The sequence below is a fragment of the Chiloscyllium punctatum genome, chromosome 20 (assembly GCF_047496795.1).
Source record: "Chiloscyllium punctatum isolate Juve2018m chromosome 20, sChiPun1.3, whole genome shotgun sequence".
Taxonomy (NCBI): Eukaryota; Metazoa; Chordata; class Chondrichthyes; order Orectolobiformes; family Hemiscylliidae; genus Chiloscyllium; species Chiloscyllium punctatum.
The window spans coordinates 49,079,692-49,097,070 of NC_092758.1; the positions used below are offsets into that span (position 1 = coordinate 49,079,692).

Below are 17,379 nucleotides of genomic sequence, written 5' to 3' on the forward strand. Positions count from 1 at the left end.
ATCACAGAGGGATTCATTCAGGCTTTGCTAAACATAATTGTATGTTTTGTTGCAGATTACACCAGGCAGTAAGGCAGACCTGGCAAATGTTGGACTTGGAGATATGGTGCTTTCCATCAATGGTGAAAATACTGAAGGAATGACTCATTTGGAAGCGCAGAGCAAAATCAAATCCTGTGTAGGATTCCTGACACTTTCCCTTGGGAAGTAAGTTTAAAGAAGATCATACAGAGAGAAATGTGTCTTGGAACCTTTTGTACATACAATCTGTTCACAACTCCAGGAAAGCGGGAAATATTGCATCACAATCCTGAATCATCTTGTAGATGGTGGGCAGGGTCTGGGAATTGGAAATGGAGTTACCATTCATATACTAAAAGCCAATTAGTGTTGAAGAAACATTCATTAAACACGATTGAAGAATCTGAAATGTTATTTGTAGAATATGAACTTTCCTTACCTGTATTGGATTTTTTGGCCCCATTAATTTAAATGGCATGGCTATTGCACAATTGTATTTATTAATGTGAGATCGCACGAAATGAAACTATTGCGCTCAACAGGACAGCCTGTATGTATAATCAGGTAGATGTAAAAATGATTGTATAGTCTGTTTTTACTTTAATCCTGAGGTCTGTCTGCAAACTGAGATAATCACAATTTCATGTGAAATGTGCTATGTGGTATAATATGCATAGAGTCATAGAGTCATACAGATATACAAAATGGAAACAGACCCTTCGGTCCAACCCGTCCATGCCGACCAGATATCCCAACCCAATCTAGTCCCACCTGCCAGCACCTGGCCCATATCCCTCCAAACCCTTCCTATTTATGTACCCATCCAAATGCTGCAGTTGTACCAGCCTCCACCACTTCCTCTGGCAGCTCATTCCATACATGTACCACCCTCTGTGTGAAAAAGTAGCCCCTTAGGTCTCTTTTATATCTTTCCCCTCTCACCCTAAACCTATGCCCTTTAGTTCTGGACTCCCTGACCCCAGGGAAAAGACTTTGCCTATTTACCCTATCCATGTCCCTTATAATTTTGTAAACCTCTGATAAGGTAACCCCTCAGCCTCCGACGCTCCAGGGAAAACAGCCCCAACCTGTTCAGCCTATTCCTATAGCTCAAATCCTCCAACCCTGGCAACATCCTCGTAAATATTTTCCGAACCCTTTCAAGTTTCACAACATCTTTCCGATAGGAAGGAGACCAGAACTACATGCAATATTCCAACAGTAGCCTAACCAATGTCCTGTACAGCCACAACATGATCTCCCAACTCCTGTACTCAATACTCTGACCAATAAAGGAAAGCATACCAAACTATCCTATCTACCTGCGACTCCACTTTCAAGGAGCAAAGAGCCTGCATTCCAAGGACCTTGCCATTAAATGGACAAGTCCTGCTAAGATTTGCTTTCCCAAAATGCAGCACCTCGCATTTATCTGAATTAAACTCCATCTGCCACTTCTCAGCCCATTGGCCCATCTGGTCAAGATCCTGTTGTAATCTGAGGTAACCCTGTTTGCTGTCCACGACACTACACCTCCAATTTTTGTGTCCTCTGCAGACTAACTAACTGTACCTCCTTATGCTCTCATTCAAATCATTTATGTAAATGACACAAAGTAGAGGACCCAGCATGACTTAGTATTTTTTATTTTTAATTGAACCGAGATTTTAATGACTTTTTGCTCAGAATGTAGAGATTTTGTAAGATGGTTCATTTCATGTACTGGATGACTTAAGTTCTTCCTTTTACCTTGAACTCTGATTAAGTCTGTTAGTAATGGAGGTAATTAATATAGTTTGTGTGGGAAATAGAGAGAGATGTATTTAGAAGTCAAAGTAAGCCAAGTATGTTGTTAGGTAATCTAATTTAGGTGGATGTAGTATCAGAAGCTGATGCTGTTATTTGTTTGTGTTTTTGATCTATCGAAGTTACTGGCTTCAATTAAGCAGCCATTATAGGATGTGGTAGAAGAATGAACTGAGTAGATTAATTTGTGGAGAGATGGTAACATCTGAAAAACATTGGGTAGAGTATCCAATCATAGCTGCAAGCGGTTTCAGCTCTCGATGAAAGGTGTAATAGTTGAGAGCACTCCAGCACCATACACTGCAAGAAAAACTACTGATGTTATTCACCCTTCAGCTTTGAGATGTTACTCAGACTGAAATCGATCACGATCACTTGAGCAAGCTTCCTCCAAAGGCATCCATGCCTTCAGGAAAGGAGAGTCAAGATCCAGGTGGAAGCATAACATGTAAAAGCTTAAAAACTGTCTACCTTAAGCTGTAATTTTTGTCTTTTGTTAATTGTTCTTGAAACATCAATTTTAATCATTTTTGTTTTCAGTTTCTGGTTCTCTATTGCTCGATAGTTGTCATTGCTGAAATTTATAATTCTTAAAAATGCCACCTGAGATTTGAAAATTCCAATTCTGAGGGGGAGAGGGTACTGATTTTTTTTTTTACCTTTTAATCAACTAGTGATGTAATGTAGACTAGATACAAAACACATTTGTAAGATTTGTAGCATGCATGGGAGAGGCAATTATGTAGGGTTAATGACGCTGGACTAATAACTCAGAACTACAGACTGATATTCTGGGGATAAGAGTTTGAATTCCACCATGGTGGATGGTGAACTGTGAATTCAATAATGAAATCTAACTAAATGGTTACCATGCAACCATAATTGACTGTAGTAAAGACTCATCTGGTTCATTAATCTTTAGGGAAGAACATCTGCCATCCTACTCTGATTTTGCCACCTGTGACTCCAGACCCACTGCAATGTGGTTGATACCTGACTGCCTTCCTGGGTAATTAGGAAAGGGTAATAACTTCTGGTCTAGCTGGTGACTCCCACATGCCACGTACAAATTTTAAGAACGAAAGTAAAGCTAGGAATAGCTCTTTGCAGTAGACATTCAGGGAGAGAAATGAGAAAGAAATATTTTTGACGGCACAGTAAGTTGGAAGCTCACATTCATAATTGAATTGCCACTTTTTACATCTGCCTATCTGAATGTCAACCAATGCCCTGACCAACCTCCCCTCCAAAATCCAAGTAATCTGTGTCCTCCAGTGTACTATAATCTTCCACCATTACATGTTGTGTTACTCCATTCAGAATTATTCTTCCCTCTACATCTCAATATGCTCCCTCCAATCCTCTCAAATTCACTATTTCAATTTGCCTAGCACCATAGTGATGGCTTCTAATAACCATCCTTGACTTTCAGACCCTCCCTAAAACTGACCATGGTCCATTAATTTTCTTAATTCTGACATGACTGGACCACCAGATAAATGTGTCGATGAGAATAAAATTACAGCACCTAAAAATCCAAAAGCAGTCCTTGAGAAAATCTGAGGAGCCTGTCTAAGAGTATTTGGGTGGGGATGGTTTGAAGAAATCAGCAAGGATCAAAGCATAGTGTGAAATACTTTCTGTTCTTTCTGTGTTTTACTTCTATATCCTGCTCCCTGGCATTTACGTGCCTGTGACAGTTTATTGTCTAGTTCAGAACTCGTACCTTGGGCAATGTAGCATTCCCACTCTCTGGACTGGATGGTTCACCTGTATTTTGTGTTTACAAATCTGGAGTGCAACTTTGTCCCACAATGTAAGTATTATTAAACAAAATTTTAGAAGGAGCCACATGAAAGCTGTTAAGACGTGACATTGGGATTGCTGAAAGAGGTTTAAATGGTGACTTAAAACAGAAAAAAGAGTACAGAGACATTTTGGGACGGATTTCGGAGCTTCTGGCTTTGGGAATTGAGTTTAACTGTCAAATATGATGCAAAAGGGAATCTACGTTGTGGAGTATGAGTTTTGTGAACATAGCCATGTGCATGATGCAATGATTATAAAGATTGTAACTTCCTCAGTGTTTACTTTCTTTTGAGGTGATGTGATGCCTTCATGGGGAATTTACTTTGGAGTTAACAAATACTTGTGGAGCTAAGAATTCAATGTTACACTTTGGTACTAAGTAACTACTACAGAAATTAGGACGTGGTATATTTTGCATAATGATGCTGCACTGGAATTGCATATTTTTTATATATAGGAATTGGTTGTTGCAGTGTATTGCGCTGCGCTAACCTAAAGGGTTGTGTATGGGTGAGAAATGCAAACCTAAAGAATTAGTTTGTTTGAAATATTCACATTTATAACTTGAACTAGAGACTTAAGTATAGAATTAACAACTTCCAATGTTGTGGTGTCTGTGGTCTTCTGTTTTGTCAATGTTTTGGGAAATTTGCTAATGACATGAGATTGTAGTCAAATTGGAGAATACAATCAATAATATGTTTTTAAACTAAGAAAATATAGCCTGCTGGCCTCCAAATTGTAATATTGAGGTTGGAGACCATATTCTTCAAACCTCTCCTATCAGGTAGGGTAGACAGCTAAGTGGCGTGCACAATTTAATGCGGAGAAGCAGGACATGATGCAATTCTAGTGATTTAGGTGGAGGTAGGGGAGAAGGATGGTGTTGAGGAATATAGCGAGAATGTGTATCCAATGGAGCCGTGCTGGATAAATTTGACGTGTGTGTATACGTGTGTGTGTGTGTCAGACACGTTAGGAGCCATTTTCCTATGTTCCATTATGTTGAATGTCCTTCTATGACACTGAAGATTGCAGTAAAACCATAAGAATTACTTTCTTTGCATCTGAACATTTTGTGATATGGTGTACCCCTCCTTAAAAGGACATGATCAGCTTTGTGCATGCAGATTTAATCAGGTTTCGGTGGACAGTTTTAAAATTCTGAGATTTTGGCATTCATTTTGTGATTTGTAATTGAATTAAGGTTAGAGTATGTCATGCACAGACATGAAATGTGTTGGAAATGAGTGCTGCTATTTTGAGCTGATGGAATGTAAGTGTATTTTGATATTGCACCTTTTCTTGCAATGTTGAAATAGTCTAAAAACCCGCATGAATTTCCTATGATTATTTAAGCTTGTAGTCTGCCTACCTACTTGACCTGTTGATAATGTATTTGATTCATTTCCAAAGTCACAACTATAGGTGCTACTTTTGAGCAGAAATATTCATTTCATCTTCTTGTTGACAAGCCCGGTTGTTAAATAGAGCATGACGTGTTGGTATGTCAACAAAGTGCTATCGCACTAAACTCTAGCATAAAACCTGCCTAAACCAGTTGATACCTGCTGGAAATTAATTTCCTGCTGGCTGACCATAGGATGACCGCCATTGGACAAATTTAGTCCTTCACTGGCTCAAGAATTACCAACTTTATTGGTCACCATCAAGGTGAGGCAAAAAACTGATTTTGTACTTGATATCTCCTTGACCTGCATTTCCATTCAAGTCATGTACAGTAGGTCGTGAAATGTACAGTTGCTCTGTTTCTTCTGCAGTAACAGAAACTTGCCAAAAGGCAGGATATTTGCTCTTGGTGTTACATGATAGGGGTTGGGAGGTGGTGGAAGTACGTGCTGTGAAGGGCTGCTGTGTCAAGGTTAAAAAGCCCATCTTTCTAATGTTTGGAAGTATATCCTACTAGTTCCCATAGATTGTATTCTCTAGTCCTCTCATAGTATGATCTCACCCACATAGCATGCCACCTGCTTGTCCACTTGATGTTCACTCTCAACCTGTGCCAATTCACTCAGTTTCCATCAATGCCTACCTTGCTGTGCTGTCATGAAATTAAATCAAGATCTCAAAATCTATTAAAACTTCTGTTCCATTTAGAATCAACACCCTAATTTTTGAAAGCTGATTCATTCTGAATGACCATATCTACATGCCACTGGCATAACCAGTTTGAGCATTGTATTTTGGAATTTGTGTTGGCTGGGAGAGACTGCAGTTCATGCACGAGGAATGAGGGTTACTTGGATAACACACTTCTGGATGCGGTCACCTTGCATCGTAAGGAAGCACAGTCCAAGAAGGAAATTGCTGACCATCCATCAGAAAAAGGGAGGCAGGAGGGTAGTTGGGAAACCCCCAGAATGCACCTTACTCAAAAAATGTTTTTTTTTCAGTATTGGAAAACTCTGAGAGCAATGGTTTCTCTGAGGATTGTAGTCAGAATGTATGCAAAGGGGGAGCAAATAGAAAGGTACAGCAATCCTGGTAGGGCATTCAATAATGAGGGATTCAAATGGGTGTTTCTGCGGATATGACAGGATCTGACCATGTAGAGAAATCCTACATGAAAGAGTTGGAAGTCCTTCAAAAGGAAATAGTGGGGCCAGCATTTTACCAAACAAAAAGTGAAAGATCATGACTGTGAAATGAGATCGTTGAAACTACTGCTTTGATAGTTGTGTTTTTTGGTTGTGTGCAATAACTTACTGGGCATGTCAGCAACTGAACTCTCAACTGTAGGGATGAAGGAGATTATCACTCAAATCAGATTCTGTCAGAGCTTGAACAACAAATTGGAGACCATAGTTCAATGATCAGTTAATTCCCACTAGACGTCAGTGCAAATTTCTAAATTGTCAAAGCCAATGATCCCATAGAACCATGGATCTTGAGTAATACAGGACTGAATATTGAATACTAAAAGACTCAAAGCACAGCAAGTGTGGATAAAGTGCAAGGGATTCCTTTTTAAAGAAAAAGCTATAGAAATCAGGAAAGTGAAAAAGGAAATGAGAAAACACTGACTAGTAAAATAAAGGAAAATGTAAAGGCATTTTGAATATCTTCGAGGCACAAGGATACCAGGGGAGAGAGCAAGGCCTATCAGGGACCAAAGTGGCAAACTCTGGAGTTGGAAGAAGTGATGGGTTTTAAATGAGTACATTGCATGTGTTCACAACAGAGAAGATTGATGTAAGTATAGAAAGCTGGAGGGAGGATTATGATCTATTTAGGCGTGAAATAATTGAGAAGGATTAGGTATTTGCAGTTTTCAAGGGCTTAACTTTGAATAAATTCCTAGGATGCAAGGGAGAAGATAAAAGGAGCCATCTATTAATTTTCAAATCCTTCGTGTAAACAGGAGAGTTGCCAGAGGGCTGTAACTGCCAATATGGTACTGTTGTTCATAAAGAGTGGTAGCAATGAACCAGGGAATTGTAGACCAGTAAGTCTGACATCAGTCATAGAGAAACAGTTGGGAGGAATTTTGAGGGACTGAATTAATCTCTACTTGGAGTCACCATGTTTAATCAAAGATAGCTCAACTTTGTTGGGGCAGATCATATCTGGCAGGCTTAAGAGTTTTTTGAGGCGGTCACTCGACCCATCTGAAAGGGTAGAGTCAAAAGGTGTGGCATTGGAAAAGCACAGTGGTCAGGCAGCATCCGAGGAGCAAGAGAGTCGACATTTGAGTATAAGCTCTTCATCATTCCTGATGAAGAGCTTATGCTTGAAATGTTGACTGTCTTGCTCCTCGGATGCTGCCTGACTAGCTGTGCTTTTCCAGTGCCATGTTTTTTTTTGACTCTGATCTCCAGCATCTGCAGTCTTCACTTTCTCCACATCTGTGAGGGTGGTGTAATTCATGTAGTCTGCGTGGATGTCTGTGTAAGGGTTTTAATGAGGTCTATTATTTGAGACCAGTCAAGAAGGCAAGCCCATATCACCCATGACAATTTGGATCCAAATTTATCTTAGTAGCATGAAGCAGAGGGTGATTATCAAAGGTTACTTTTGTGACTGGAAGCCTGTGAGCAGTGATGTACTCCTGTTTGATGCTGGATTCTTTACAGTTTGCTGGATTCCTTACCTTTTTAATGATCTAAAATATATGTAGGAGGTATGCCCAGTAAATTTGCAGATGACCAATTGGTGGAATGGTAACCAGTGAGAAGGAAAGCTTTAGATTATAATGGCAATGTAGACAAGCCTGGTCAGATGGGCTCAACAGCGATATATGGAACTTAATCCTGAAAGTGTCAGGGAATGCATTGAAGGAAGACTTGACATGGCAAGGTTGCACATATTGAATGGTAGGACCCTAAGAAGTAAAGAGAATCTGAGAGACCATGGTGTGCATGTTGATAGATTCTTGAAGTAGAAGACAGCTAGATAAGATAGTTTAGGGAGTTGGGATACTTTTTTGTAAGTTGAGACATTGAATTTCAAGAGCGGGGAGATGCTGATGGAACTGTATATGATGTTAGTTAGGTCATGTGTAGTTCTGGTCACTCCAATGTAGAAAAGATATGGTTCTTCTAGAGAAGGGATACATCAAGATGTTGCCCAGGTTGGAACATTTGAGCCATGAACAGAGAATATACAGACTGGAGTTGTTTTCCTTTTAAAGTGAAGAGGCTGAGGCATAAGTTGATTGATTGAGGTCTGCAAAATTATATCGCACGTAGATAGGATAGATGGAAGCTTTTCCCCTTAAGGGTCCAGTAAGTGGGGCCATAAATTTTAAAGCAAGGGCAGAATATTTTAGGGAAGATTTAAGGAAGAGTCTTTTCACCCAGACATGCAATGAGTTCCACATACCCAATCTCAAAGGATGTTAAGGATGGGAATCATTACAACATTTCAATATTTAAATTAACACTTGATGCCACAGCATGATATACTAGGGCCAAGTGCTGGAAAATTGGACTGGTGTAGATAAGTGCTTGATGGTTGATCCGGACAAAATGAGATGCAGGATTTCTTTCATTGTTCTTGTATGACTCTAAGATAATTTATGGTTTGTGGAAAGTGTTAAGATTCCAGTTGATGATGATGTATGACAAGTCAGATCCTGGAGAGAAACCTGACTTGATAGACCGTAAGTTTTGTTTTTGCAATTTGTTTGCCATGGTGGTCAGTCAGTGAATATAAGCTGCCAATGAATTTTTAGCAAAGGAAGTTTTTAAACAAAGTTTCTTACACTTAAAAGGCACTATCAAACTATTTGAAATAGTTTTATTAGAAATATAAGTAATAGAGATTCAACTCTGTTACTTCAACAACCTTACAGACACTTCACTGAGGTTTCAGAGTCACCTTGTTTCCACTTTAAAGTTCCTTGTTCAGTCAGCATGGCTATGTTTGGTGTTTGTCAAGCTTCTGCATTCAACTTTCTTTTTAGTTACTGCCCCTTTGTGAGACCCTTGAACTGCTAACACAGGTCTCACATTCCACAACATGTATTCCTTTAATGCATTCAACAGCCTTTGATGTTGCTTTACTCTGACATCTTAAGGACTTCTGTTTCTGTAGATTTTCTCTTACAAATTTCCAAGCCACTCAAAATATCACTGTTCTGCTTTGATTATTCTAGAGACTGCTAATTTGTATTGCTGATCTATTTAAAAACATTTTTTTCTCTCTCTCTGACTTGCAACCCTCCAGTGGTTGATTGGGATGGGGGGGCTCCCTGACCTTCTGGGTGGTTCTAGCTTTCTACAAGAACCTGTTGCTGTCTCTATTATAGGACGTCTTTCAACAACTTGTTTTTCCCCCCACCCAAAGCAATGAGCTAGTCATCCGAAGAGTTTTATTTTTTAAAAAGAAAACCATTTAAATGTGGTTAAGTATCCTTCCAGGTGACCTGATATCACTTTCGGAGTTAATCACAATGTAATGAAATTCGAGAGCAGTCTGAGGGGTTTGAGAAAAATGGGCTATGGCAAGTTGCTCAGTAAGGTTTATCTCGATGTCAAGATCATCTTGCTGCAAGTTGTAAGCTTTTCTCCAACTCCTTGGTGAGATTCCTACTCTGCAACAAGTTCCCAATTGATACTCATTACTGCTTGTTAAATTTCATTTTTAATAGCCCAAATCACCACATTTAATATTCCAGTTGCAATTCTCCCAAACCCGCTACAGCTTTGTGTTCAACTTGCTGTTTGCTCCCAACTATTTTATATTAGACATTGGGCACCAACATCTCTGGGCATTTTTTTGCATGCATGCATCCAACATCTGCTAGCCTCTGAAAACTCTCATGGCACTTCCAGTTTACAGGGTGCTTCTCCATTTCGGTGTTGCATTTTGGATAGCAACTATCATTGTAACGTTGCAGTGAGGTTGCTCTTTGCTTAGGGGCATGCACCCCACTCGTCAAAAGGACCAGTCTGCATCTCCAGGTACTTTGCTTGCTATCATGCTCTTTCACACTGAGCTTATCTCCATGCTCACAGCATCCCTTGCTGTTCTGCATTTTTTGGCCAGGGCGCAGAGATTTTAATCTCTCATGCTAATGTTTTGTCTTGGTGTTTCGTGCAGATGCAAAGCCAGGTAGCTTGTCATGTTTGTCATCTGGCCACCGTCAAGTCAAGGACAGCCTCCAGTCCAGCTGGTCAGAGTCCGAGTGCTCTCCACCTAAGAGGTGAAGAGCCAAAAGTCAGGCCCATGCATCAGCTATCTTGATTCTTTCTGTCCTGTTTGTGGGTTGTGTTCCTCCTGGAATGAAAGATGGAAGTGTGTGCCTCAGCTCTATGTATGTGCAGGTGGGGAGGTGTCCTGAGTGAATGATTAGGCACCACAAAGCATCTAGGTTAGTGGAGTCACATGCTGGGTTGGGTGAGCACAAGTGAGGGATAATGTTGCAGGCAGTTCTGAGACTAATAGAGCCTGGGCCTTGGTGGGTTCTGGAGCAGAGACAGGAGTGAGTGTAAGCTTTTAGAAAGAAGGTAGTGGCACTTACACTGTGGAAAGGAGAACTTCATTAGACTTTCCTATTGCACTGATCATTCCTCCAAATGGCGAGAATGCTTTCCTTAGATGATATCCTCTGGCCAGGCTGGCATGGTCTAATGTATGGCCTTCTCTACTGGTCCTGGGGGAAGAGGAAGTCTCCCATATGCACAACCCCATCAATAGGAACTTCTAGTTCCTGCTTGTAAAGTGGGGCATTGATTTCCACTGACCTCCATGTCTCTGGGTAAATGTCAGAGATCATGTAATTTGGACTTTTAAAGATTTGAGCATGTGTCATAGATGCCAGTCAATTTTCTGATGTCTAGTGAATTAATGTGGTGTATTTTGTAAGATTCGGCGAGAAGACTCCTGCCTCGTGGTGCCAGTCACTCTCTAAACTTGGATTCATGGTTGAATCGTAAAAAGGGAGACATAATATTTTGTTTAACATAAAATATGGGAATATTGACCAAACCCAAAGCTGTACATGGTTTTAGCTGCTACAGATCTGAAGTTTCAACATATTACTAATATATTGTATGAATCTTTAGCCCAAAAAAGTTAGCATTCATAATGACAATGATAGCCTGAGGGGAATTGTTAACAAACTATTATTATAATTGCTAACAGATTATGGTTTCAATTTTCATTGACATAGGCAAACAATTTTTCATTTCTTGAGGAGTGGGTATTTATAGGATTATCATACTGTGAAGTTATTTACTTTATCTGCCCTTCAAGTGCATTACATCTCCTCTGAGAGGTCATGATTCCCAAAATGGGTGAAGATCCTTGCTACAGGTCTTGAACTCAGCACTGATGTTGTAGATCTCATTGAGCTTTGATGTTTAAAGTCAATGTTTCACATCAGACACCCGACTCTAAGGAAGAGGAGCTACTTAAGCTTTTGTTAAGCATGGTTGAAATAATGTAGGATGTCAAAAGCTGATTGGTCAGAACAGAGTGGACTAAAACCACTGTGGGCTTGGTCAGACCTGCAGAAAGAATTGGTAAACTCATATTGCGTTTGACCTTTGCAATGTGAGGGAGGTTTCTTCATTTAATGCATCACAGTAATTCAAGGTAAAGTCACCAGTCTTTCTGGACAGTAAGGCTTCTCTCACATTAGAGATGACTTGTGGTAATTTAACCAGAGGGTCACTTTGTGTCAGTTAAGGGGAGAAGTTAAAGAAAATCCTTCTTGGTAACCTCAGTCAATGCAGGACACTGAGGTGTCACTCTACATCACAAGCTAGCCACCTAATCAAGCTAATCAACCCCCATATTACAGTAAATACAACAAAAGTAAGAAAAAAAGGATGAAGCCTTAATATGTGTTAGTCCAGGTTGTAACTGGAGGTTATTGATTTATAATGAATGAATGCATACTTTCTGCTGACATACATTCCAGAATGGATTCTTTAAGGTATGTACACTTAAATGTATCTTTAAGTTTCAAAAGAGGTGTAGATTGGAGAGGGTGTGGAGAAAAACAATTGGGCAATGAAAGAGAATGAATTCTGCATTCTAGAGAGAAGGTTGAAAGATGGGAAACACCAGATTTTAAACAATAAAAAGATGCACTTGCAATATTATTCAAAACTATTTAGACCAATAGCGCAATGAATTAAACATTTATTCAAAAGACTTCTAGAATACCTTGTCAGGGTGTGGTTGGTTTCATAAATAAATATTGTGGATTGTCAAGAAAACCTGAGTAACAATGTAAAATTTAATTGGGCCTTCCTTCTGATTATTCCCCAGCTCCAATGCCCACTTGCCGAACCCCCTTTTTGATTGGAATGTTATTCAATGCTCGTCAGATGTTGCATCGTTGTGACTTAAGTGTTAACAGCTTGTACAGGGGTCACCAGAATATATATGCATTCAGACATAGAAATATATTGCTGCAAATTAAACAAGTTTTTTAAGAAGGTTTTTTTTTTGAAAAACCTGTTTTGAAGCAGATGTATGTTCTTCACTGGCAATCCTGTAAAAAACTGACTGAAACAGAAGTTGGCTTACAACATAGGAAGGTTTGCCCACGGTCTGTTTCCTGTTTATAACATTGCACACATTAAGTTTCCTGATAAGTTATCTGGATGTTAGGGCAGTGTACATGTTGCAATATTTATAAACTTCATCAATCATTTTACAACTTCCTTGGGAGTATTTTTATTTTCTGCAGCTCCGTTATGTAGAATTGGAGTCCATGCTGAAGTTAAACTGCAAAAATATGTTGACCCAGCAACAGCATGGTGAATGGAGTTATGGAACAAATACTCCGATCTGAAAGAGAGGCTCGAAATTTAGATCTTTAACAAAACTACTTAGTTTATCATCAATGGCCTACATTTATTGCCTGTCCTTAATTGCCCCTTCCCAGAGCCATTTTCCAGGACTCGCAGTTGAAAGCCAACCGCATGACTATAGATCTGGACTCACATGTAAGCTAGAGAAAGCAAAGCCAGCAGATTTCCTGCCTTCAAAGGACTTTAATGAACAGATTATCATAATTTAAACTAGCTTTTAGTTCTAGATCTTTGAATTCAAATGTCACCATCTGGCAAGATGCACAGGTACTAATAATGTAATGATTTAAAATTTTAGGTGTTCCCCTAGTAGCTGATGTTGAAAGAGTATTGATGCCTTCTGCAGGGTAGAAGGAGGCCATAGAAGAACTTTGATTTTCAAATTCTCTTTCTTAATTTTAAAGGTTGGTTCCAGTTACACAAATCAGTTTAGGATATGAGCAGAAGAAGTTTGGTTAGCCTCAAATTTGCAGCATAAATTCCTACGCTAAGGGTACATTAAGATATTTCAAGTCATGAGGTAGCATGGATGAGGGTTTCAACAACTATTTGATTGAATTGGAATTGGAATGTTATAAAGGGAGAAATGAGCAAATGTGTTTTTTGGAACCTATCCAAGTTAAAGATTATGAACAATTAAATTTAGCCTCCTCTTAATCTGGGAGAAGTTTGGGGTAGATGACTAGGGAGCTGGGTTTGTGTTGATGACTGAGGACGATTGTGGTATATTACCTGATGATCAGTACTGGTGTCCTGTGATATTATTAACCTCTATCTATATGGACTACTGAATGACAGTTGTTTGAGATAGTTACTACTACCTCTCCTCCCTGTGCCCAAGAGAAAGCAAAGACCATCTAATAAATGGAAGTAGAGAATCTGTTACTAAGGTGTATCTGCAGAAGAGGCACTCTACTTGAATGTCAAGGGTTTTTGCAGGATAGTGATTAATATGGGTTTGTTTGGTCAGACAAATTACTTGCTCCTTAAGGAGCTGGAATAGATACATCTTCCAAGCTGGAGTCGAACTCCTTGACTATATTCTCAGGCTTTCACTCCACCCTTTCCATGGAGGCCACATTGTAACACAAATATTTAACCCCTTCAGAATCATTACCTTACAACTACAACAATGGTTCTGGTCTTTATTGGGAAGAAATTTCTGTTGATATTAGTAGTTGGCTCAATGACAAGCAGTGAGACAGGTGGAGCTGGATGGGATCAGTGCATATATTTAGATAATATCACCAGCACTGTATAGATGTAAGAGGAAGCCAAAGAGTGATTTATGGGGACACCAGAGCAGATGGTATGGTGGGAGAAGATGAGTTTGTGGGTATGATTGGAAAGTGAAGGTACAGCCAGCTGTGTGAGAGGCAGGGGTAATTTTTTATTTGAGGGAATGTGGGAAATTTGAAGATGCAAAATAATATGGGAGTGAACATTCAGAATGTCAGTTAACATTGGAGCTAGAAAAGGAAATTGGAAGATCATAAATTTAGTGGGAATATAAGGAACAGGAGATGGATCTCATAACATGAGTTCAGAGAGGGCTTGACAGGACAATAGATGAGAAACTTGAGAAAGATTATTTTAGAGGCAATTTGGTCTGCTGGGCTAGTGGAGAGCAAGGAAGTGGCAAAAATAGCTGATCAGGTAAGTTCAATCCTGGTGAAAATGCGCATGAGCTCTTTTATACTTATGAGAGGTCAGGCGAGAGATTGGAAGGGTTTAAGGAAGTAGTTTGCGGTAGAGGAAACAAACTGTGGGGTTTCCTTTGCATACTAGGTCATTCCTGGAACACTGAGTAGTTTGGCAATTGAAGGCAGGACCTAATGCCTGCTTTCTCCCACTCAGGCAGATTTGTCAATGATTGGCTAACCTAGTTGTCTGTTTTATGTCCATTCAAGTTTATATCCCCGGAACAGAAATTAGGGCCATTAGGGTCAACCAGGATGACAGTATATCAGTTTTGATTTGGTAAGCGCATCCAAATGTCGGCTGATTGTAACTGCAGAAATATAATGCATGGAAAACAAAAATGTGTGTTCCAGGAGGACTGAGACAATATTGAAGGAAAATCTTTGATATTTCATTTAAAATTATTCTCTTTCAGAATCTGATCTGATCTCCTGCCCCTCATATTTTATCTTGAAGCAAATTAGACTTGAAATTATGGTATCATAGCATCATTGGTAACAGATGACTACTTATGTTTTATCGTTAGAAGAATATAATGCATATTCATTTAGTAAACCTTCTTAAATTTGAAAAATTGACATTAGATTTTGCTATTTTAGCTTTGACTGATCTGATTAATTGATGATACTAGTAAGAAGAGCCAGCTTCTACTTCAGGCATCAGTGTTATCACTGGTTCTCAAAGTAATTGAATCTGAGAGGGAGGTGAGAATGATTACCCTTGACCTCACAGCTGCATTTGACCAACTGTTGCATCTAGTCCATAAGAGTCGAGATGGCAGCACATGGAATTTCTGCAATGTTTGGAGCCCTGCTTCCCACAAAGGAAGATGTTTAAGGTGATTCTAAGTCCTTCTCAGATCTTAGTATTCCTCAGGGGATTGCCCTACACCTAATCATCAGTTGTTTATCAATGGCCTTCACTTCTCCATGTTATGAAGGGGAGATCGTTGCTAATTGCTCAATGCTCAGCAACACTTATGACTTAAAGTCATAGGGATGTACAGCAGGGAAACAGACCCTTCAGTCCAACCCGTCCATGCTAATCAGATATCCCAATCCAATCTAGTCCCACCTGCCAGCACCCAGCCCATATCCCTCCAAACCCTTCCTATTTATACACCCATCCAAATGCCTTTTAAATGTTGCAATTGTACCAGCCTCCACCACTTCCTCTGCAGCTCATTTCATACACGTACCACCCTCTGTGTGAAAGAGTTGCCCTTTAGGTCTCTTTTATATCTTTTCCCTCTCACCTTAAACCTATGCCCTCGAGTGCTGGACTCGCTGACCCCAGGGAAAAACCCTTGCCTATTTATCCTATTCATGCCCCTCATAATTTTGTAAACCTCCATAAGGTCACCCCTCAGCCTCCGACGCTCCAGGGGAAAAAGCCTCAGCCTGTTCAGCCTTTCTCTGTAGCTCAAATCCTCCAACCCTGGCAACATCCTTGTAAATATTTTCTGAACCCTTTCAAGTTTCACAACATCTTTCCGATAGGAATCGTTTATAGCTAAATGCAACAGGACTTGCATAATATCCAGGCTTGGGCTGTCCTCCGCCGTATCTGCTCCCAGGAGGACCAGTTCCACCACAGAATACACCAGATAGCCTCCTTCTTTAAGACCACAATTTCCCTTCCCACATGGTTAAAGATACCCTCCAACGCATCTCATCCACATCCCGCACCTCCGCCCTCAGACCCCACCCCTCCAACCGTAACAAGGACAGAACCCCCCTGGTGCTCACCTTCCACCCTACCAATCTTCGCATAAACCAAATTATCCACCGACATTTCCGCCACCTCCAAACGGACCCCACCACCAGAGACATATTTCCCCTCCGCGCCCCCCCACCCCACTTTCCACCTTCCGCAAAGACCATTCTCTCCGTGACTACCTGTCAGGTCCACACCCCCAATAACCCATCCTCCCATCCTGGCACCTTCCCCTGCCACCACAGGAATTGCAAAAGCTGTGCCCACACCACCTCCCTCAACTCCATCCAAGGCCCTAAAGGAGCCTTCCACATCCATCAAACTTTTACCTGCACATCCACCAATATCATTTATTGTATTCGTTGCTCCCGATGCGGTCTCCTCTACATTGGGGAGACTGGACGCCTCCTAGCAGAGCGCTTTAGGGAAAATCTCTGGGACACCAGCGCCAATCAATCTCACCTCCCTGTGGCCCAACATTTCAACTCCCCCTCCCACTCAGCCGAGTACATGGAGGTCCTGGGCCTCCTTCACCGCCGCTCCCTCACCACCTGATGCCTGGAGGAAGAACACCTCATCTTCTGCCTCGGAATATTTCAACCCCAGGGCATCAATGTGAACTTCACCAGTTTCCTCATTTCCCCTCTCCCCACCTCACCCCAGCTCCAAACTTCCAGCTCAGCACTGTCCTCATGACTTGTCCTACCTGCCTAGCTTCCTTTCCACCTATCCACTCCACCGTCCTCTCTGAGCTATCACCTTCATCCCACCTCCATCCACCCACTGTACTCTTTGCTACCTTCCCCCATCCTCCTCCCCGACCTATCACCCCCATTCACCTATTGTACTCTATGCTACTTTCTCCCCACGCCCACCCTCCTCTTATTTGTCTCTCCATCCTTCAGGCACTCTGCCTGTATTCCTGATGAAGGGCTTTTGCCCGAAAAGTCGATTTTCCTGCTCCTTGAATGCTGCCAGAACTGCTGTGCTTTTCCAGCACCATTCTAATCCAGAATCCGGTTTTCAGCATCTGCAG

General features: G+C 40.7%; 1 protein-coding gene across 8 annotated transcripts in view; it reads left to right on the forward strand.

The window, feature by feature from the left end:
* The window catches only part of pdlim7 (PDZ and LIM domain 7), a 141,215-nt gene that overhangs the window by 52,611 nt on the left and 71,225 nt on the right, over positions 1–17,379 (forward strand). For all 8 annotated transcript variants that reach the window (XR_011963497.1, XR_011963498.1, XM_072590878.1 and 5 more), the window contains one exon: positions 56–207. Coding sequence is in view for 6 of the 8 variants with exons in the window: in XM_072590878.1 (XP_072446979.1) it covers positions 56–207 (152 nt within the window). In the remaining 2 variants the exon portion in view is untranslated. The remainder of the gene's footprint in view (positions 1–55; positions 208–17,379) is intronic.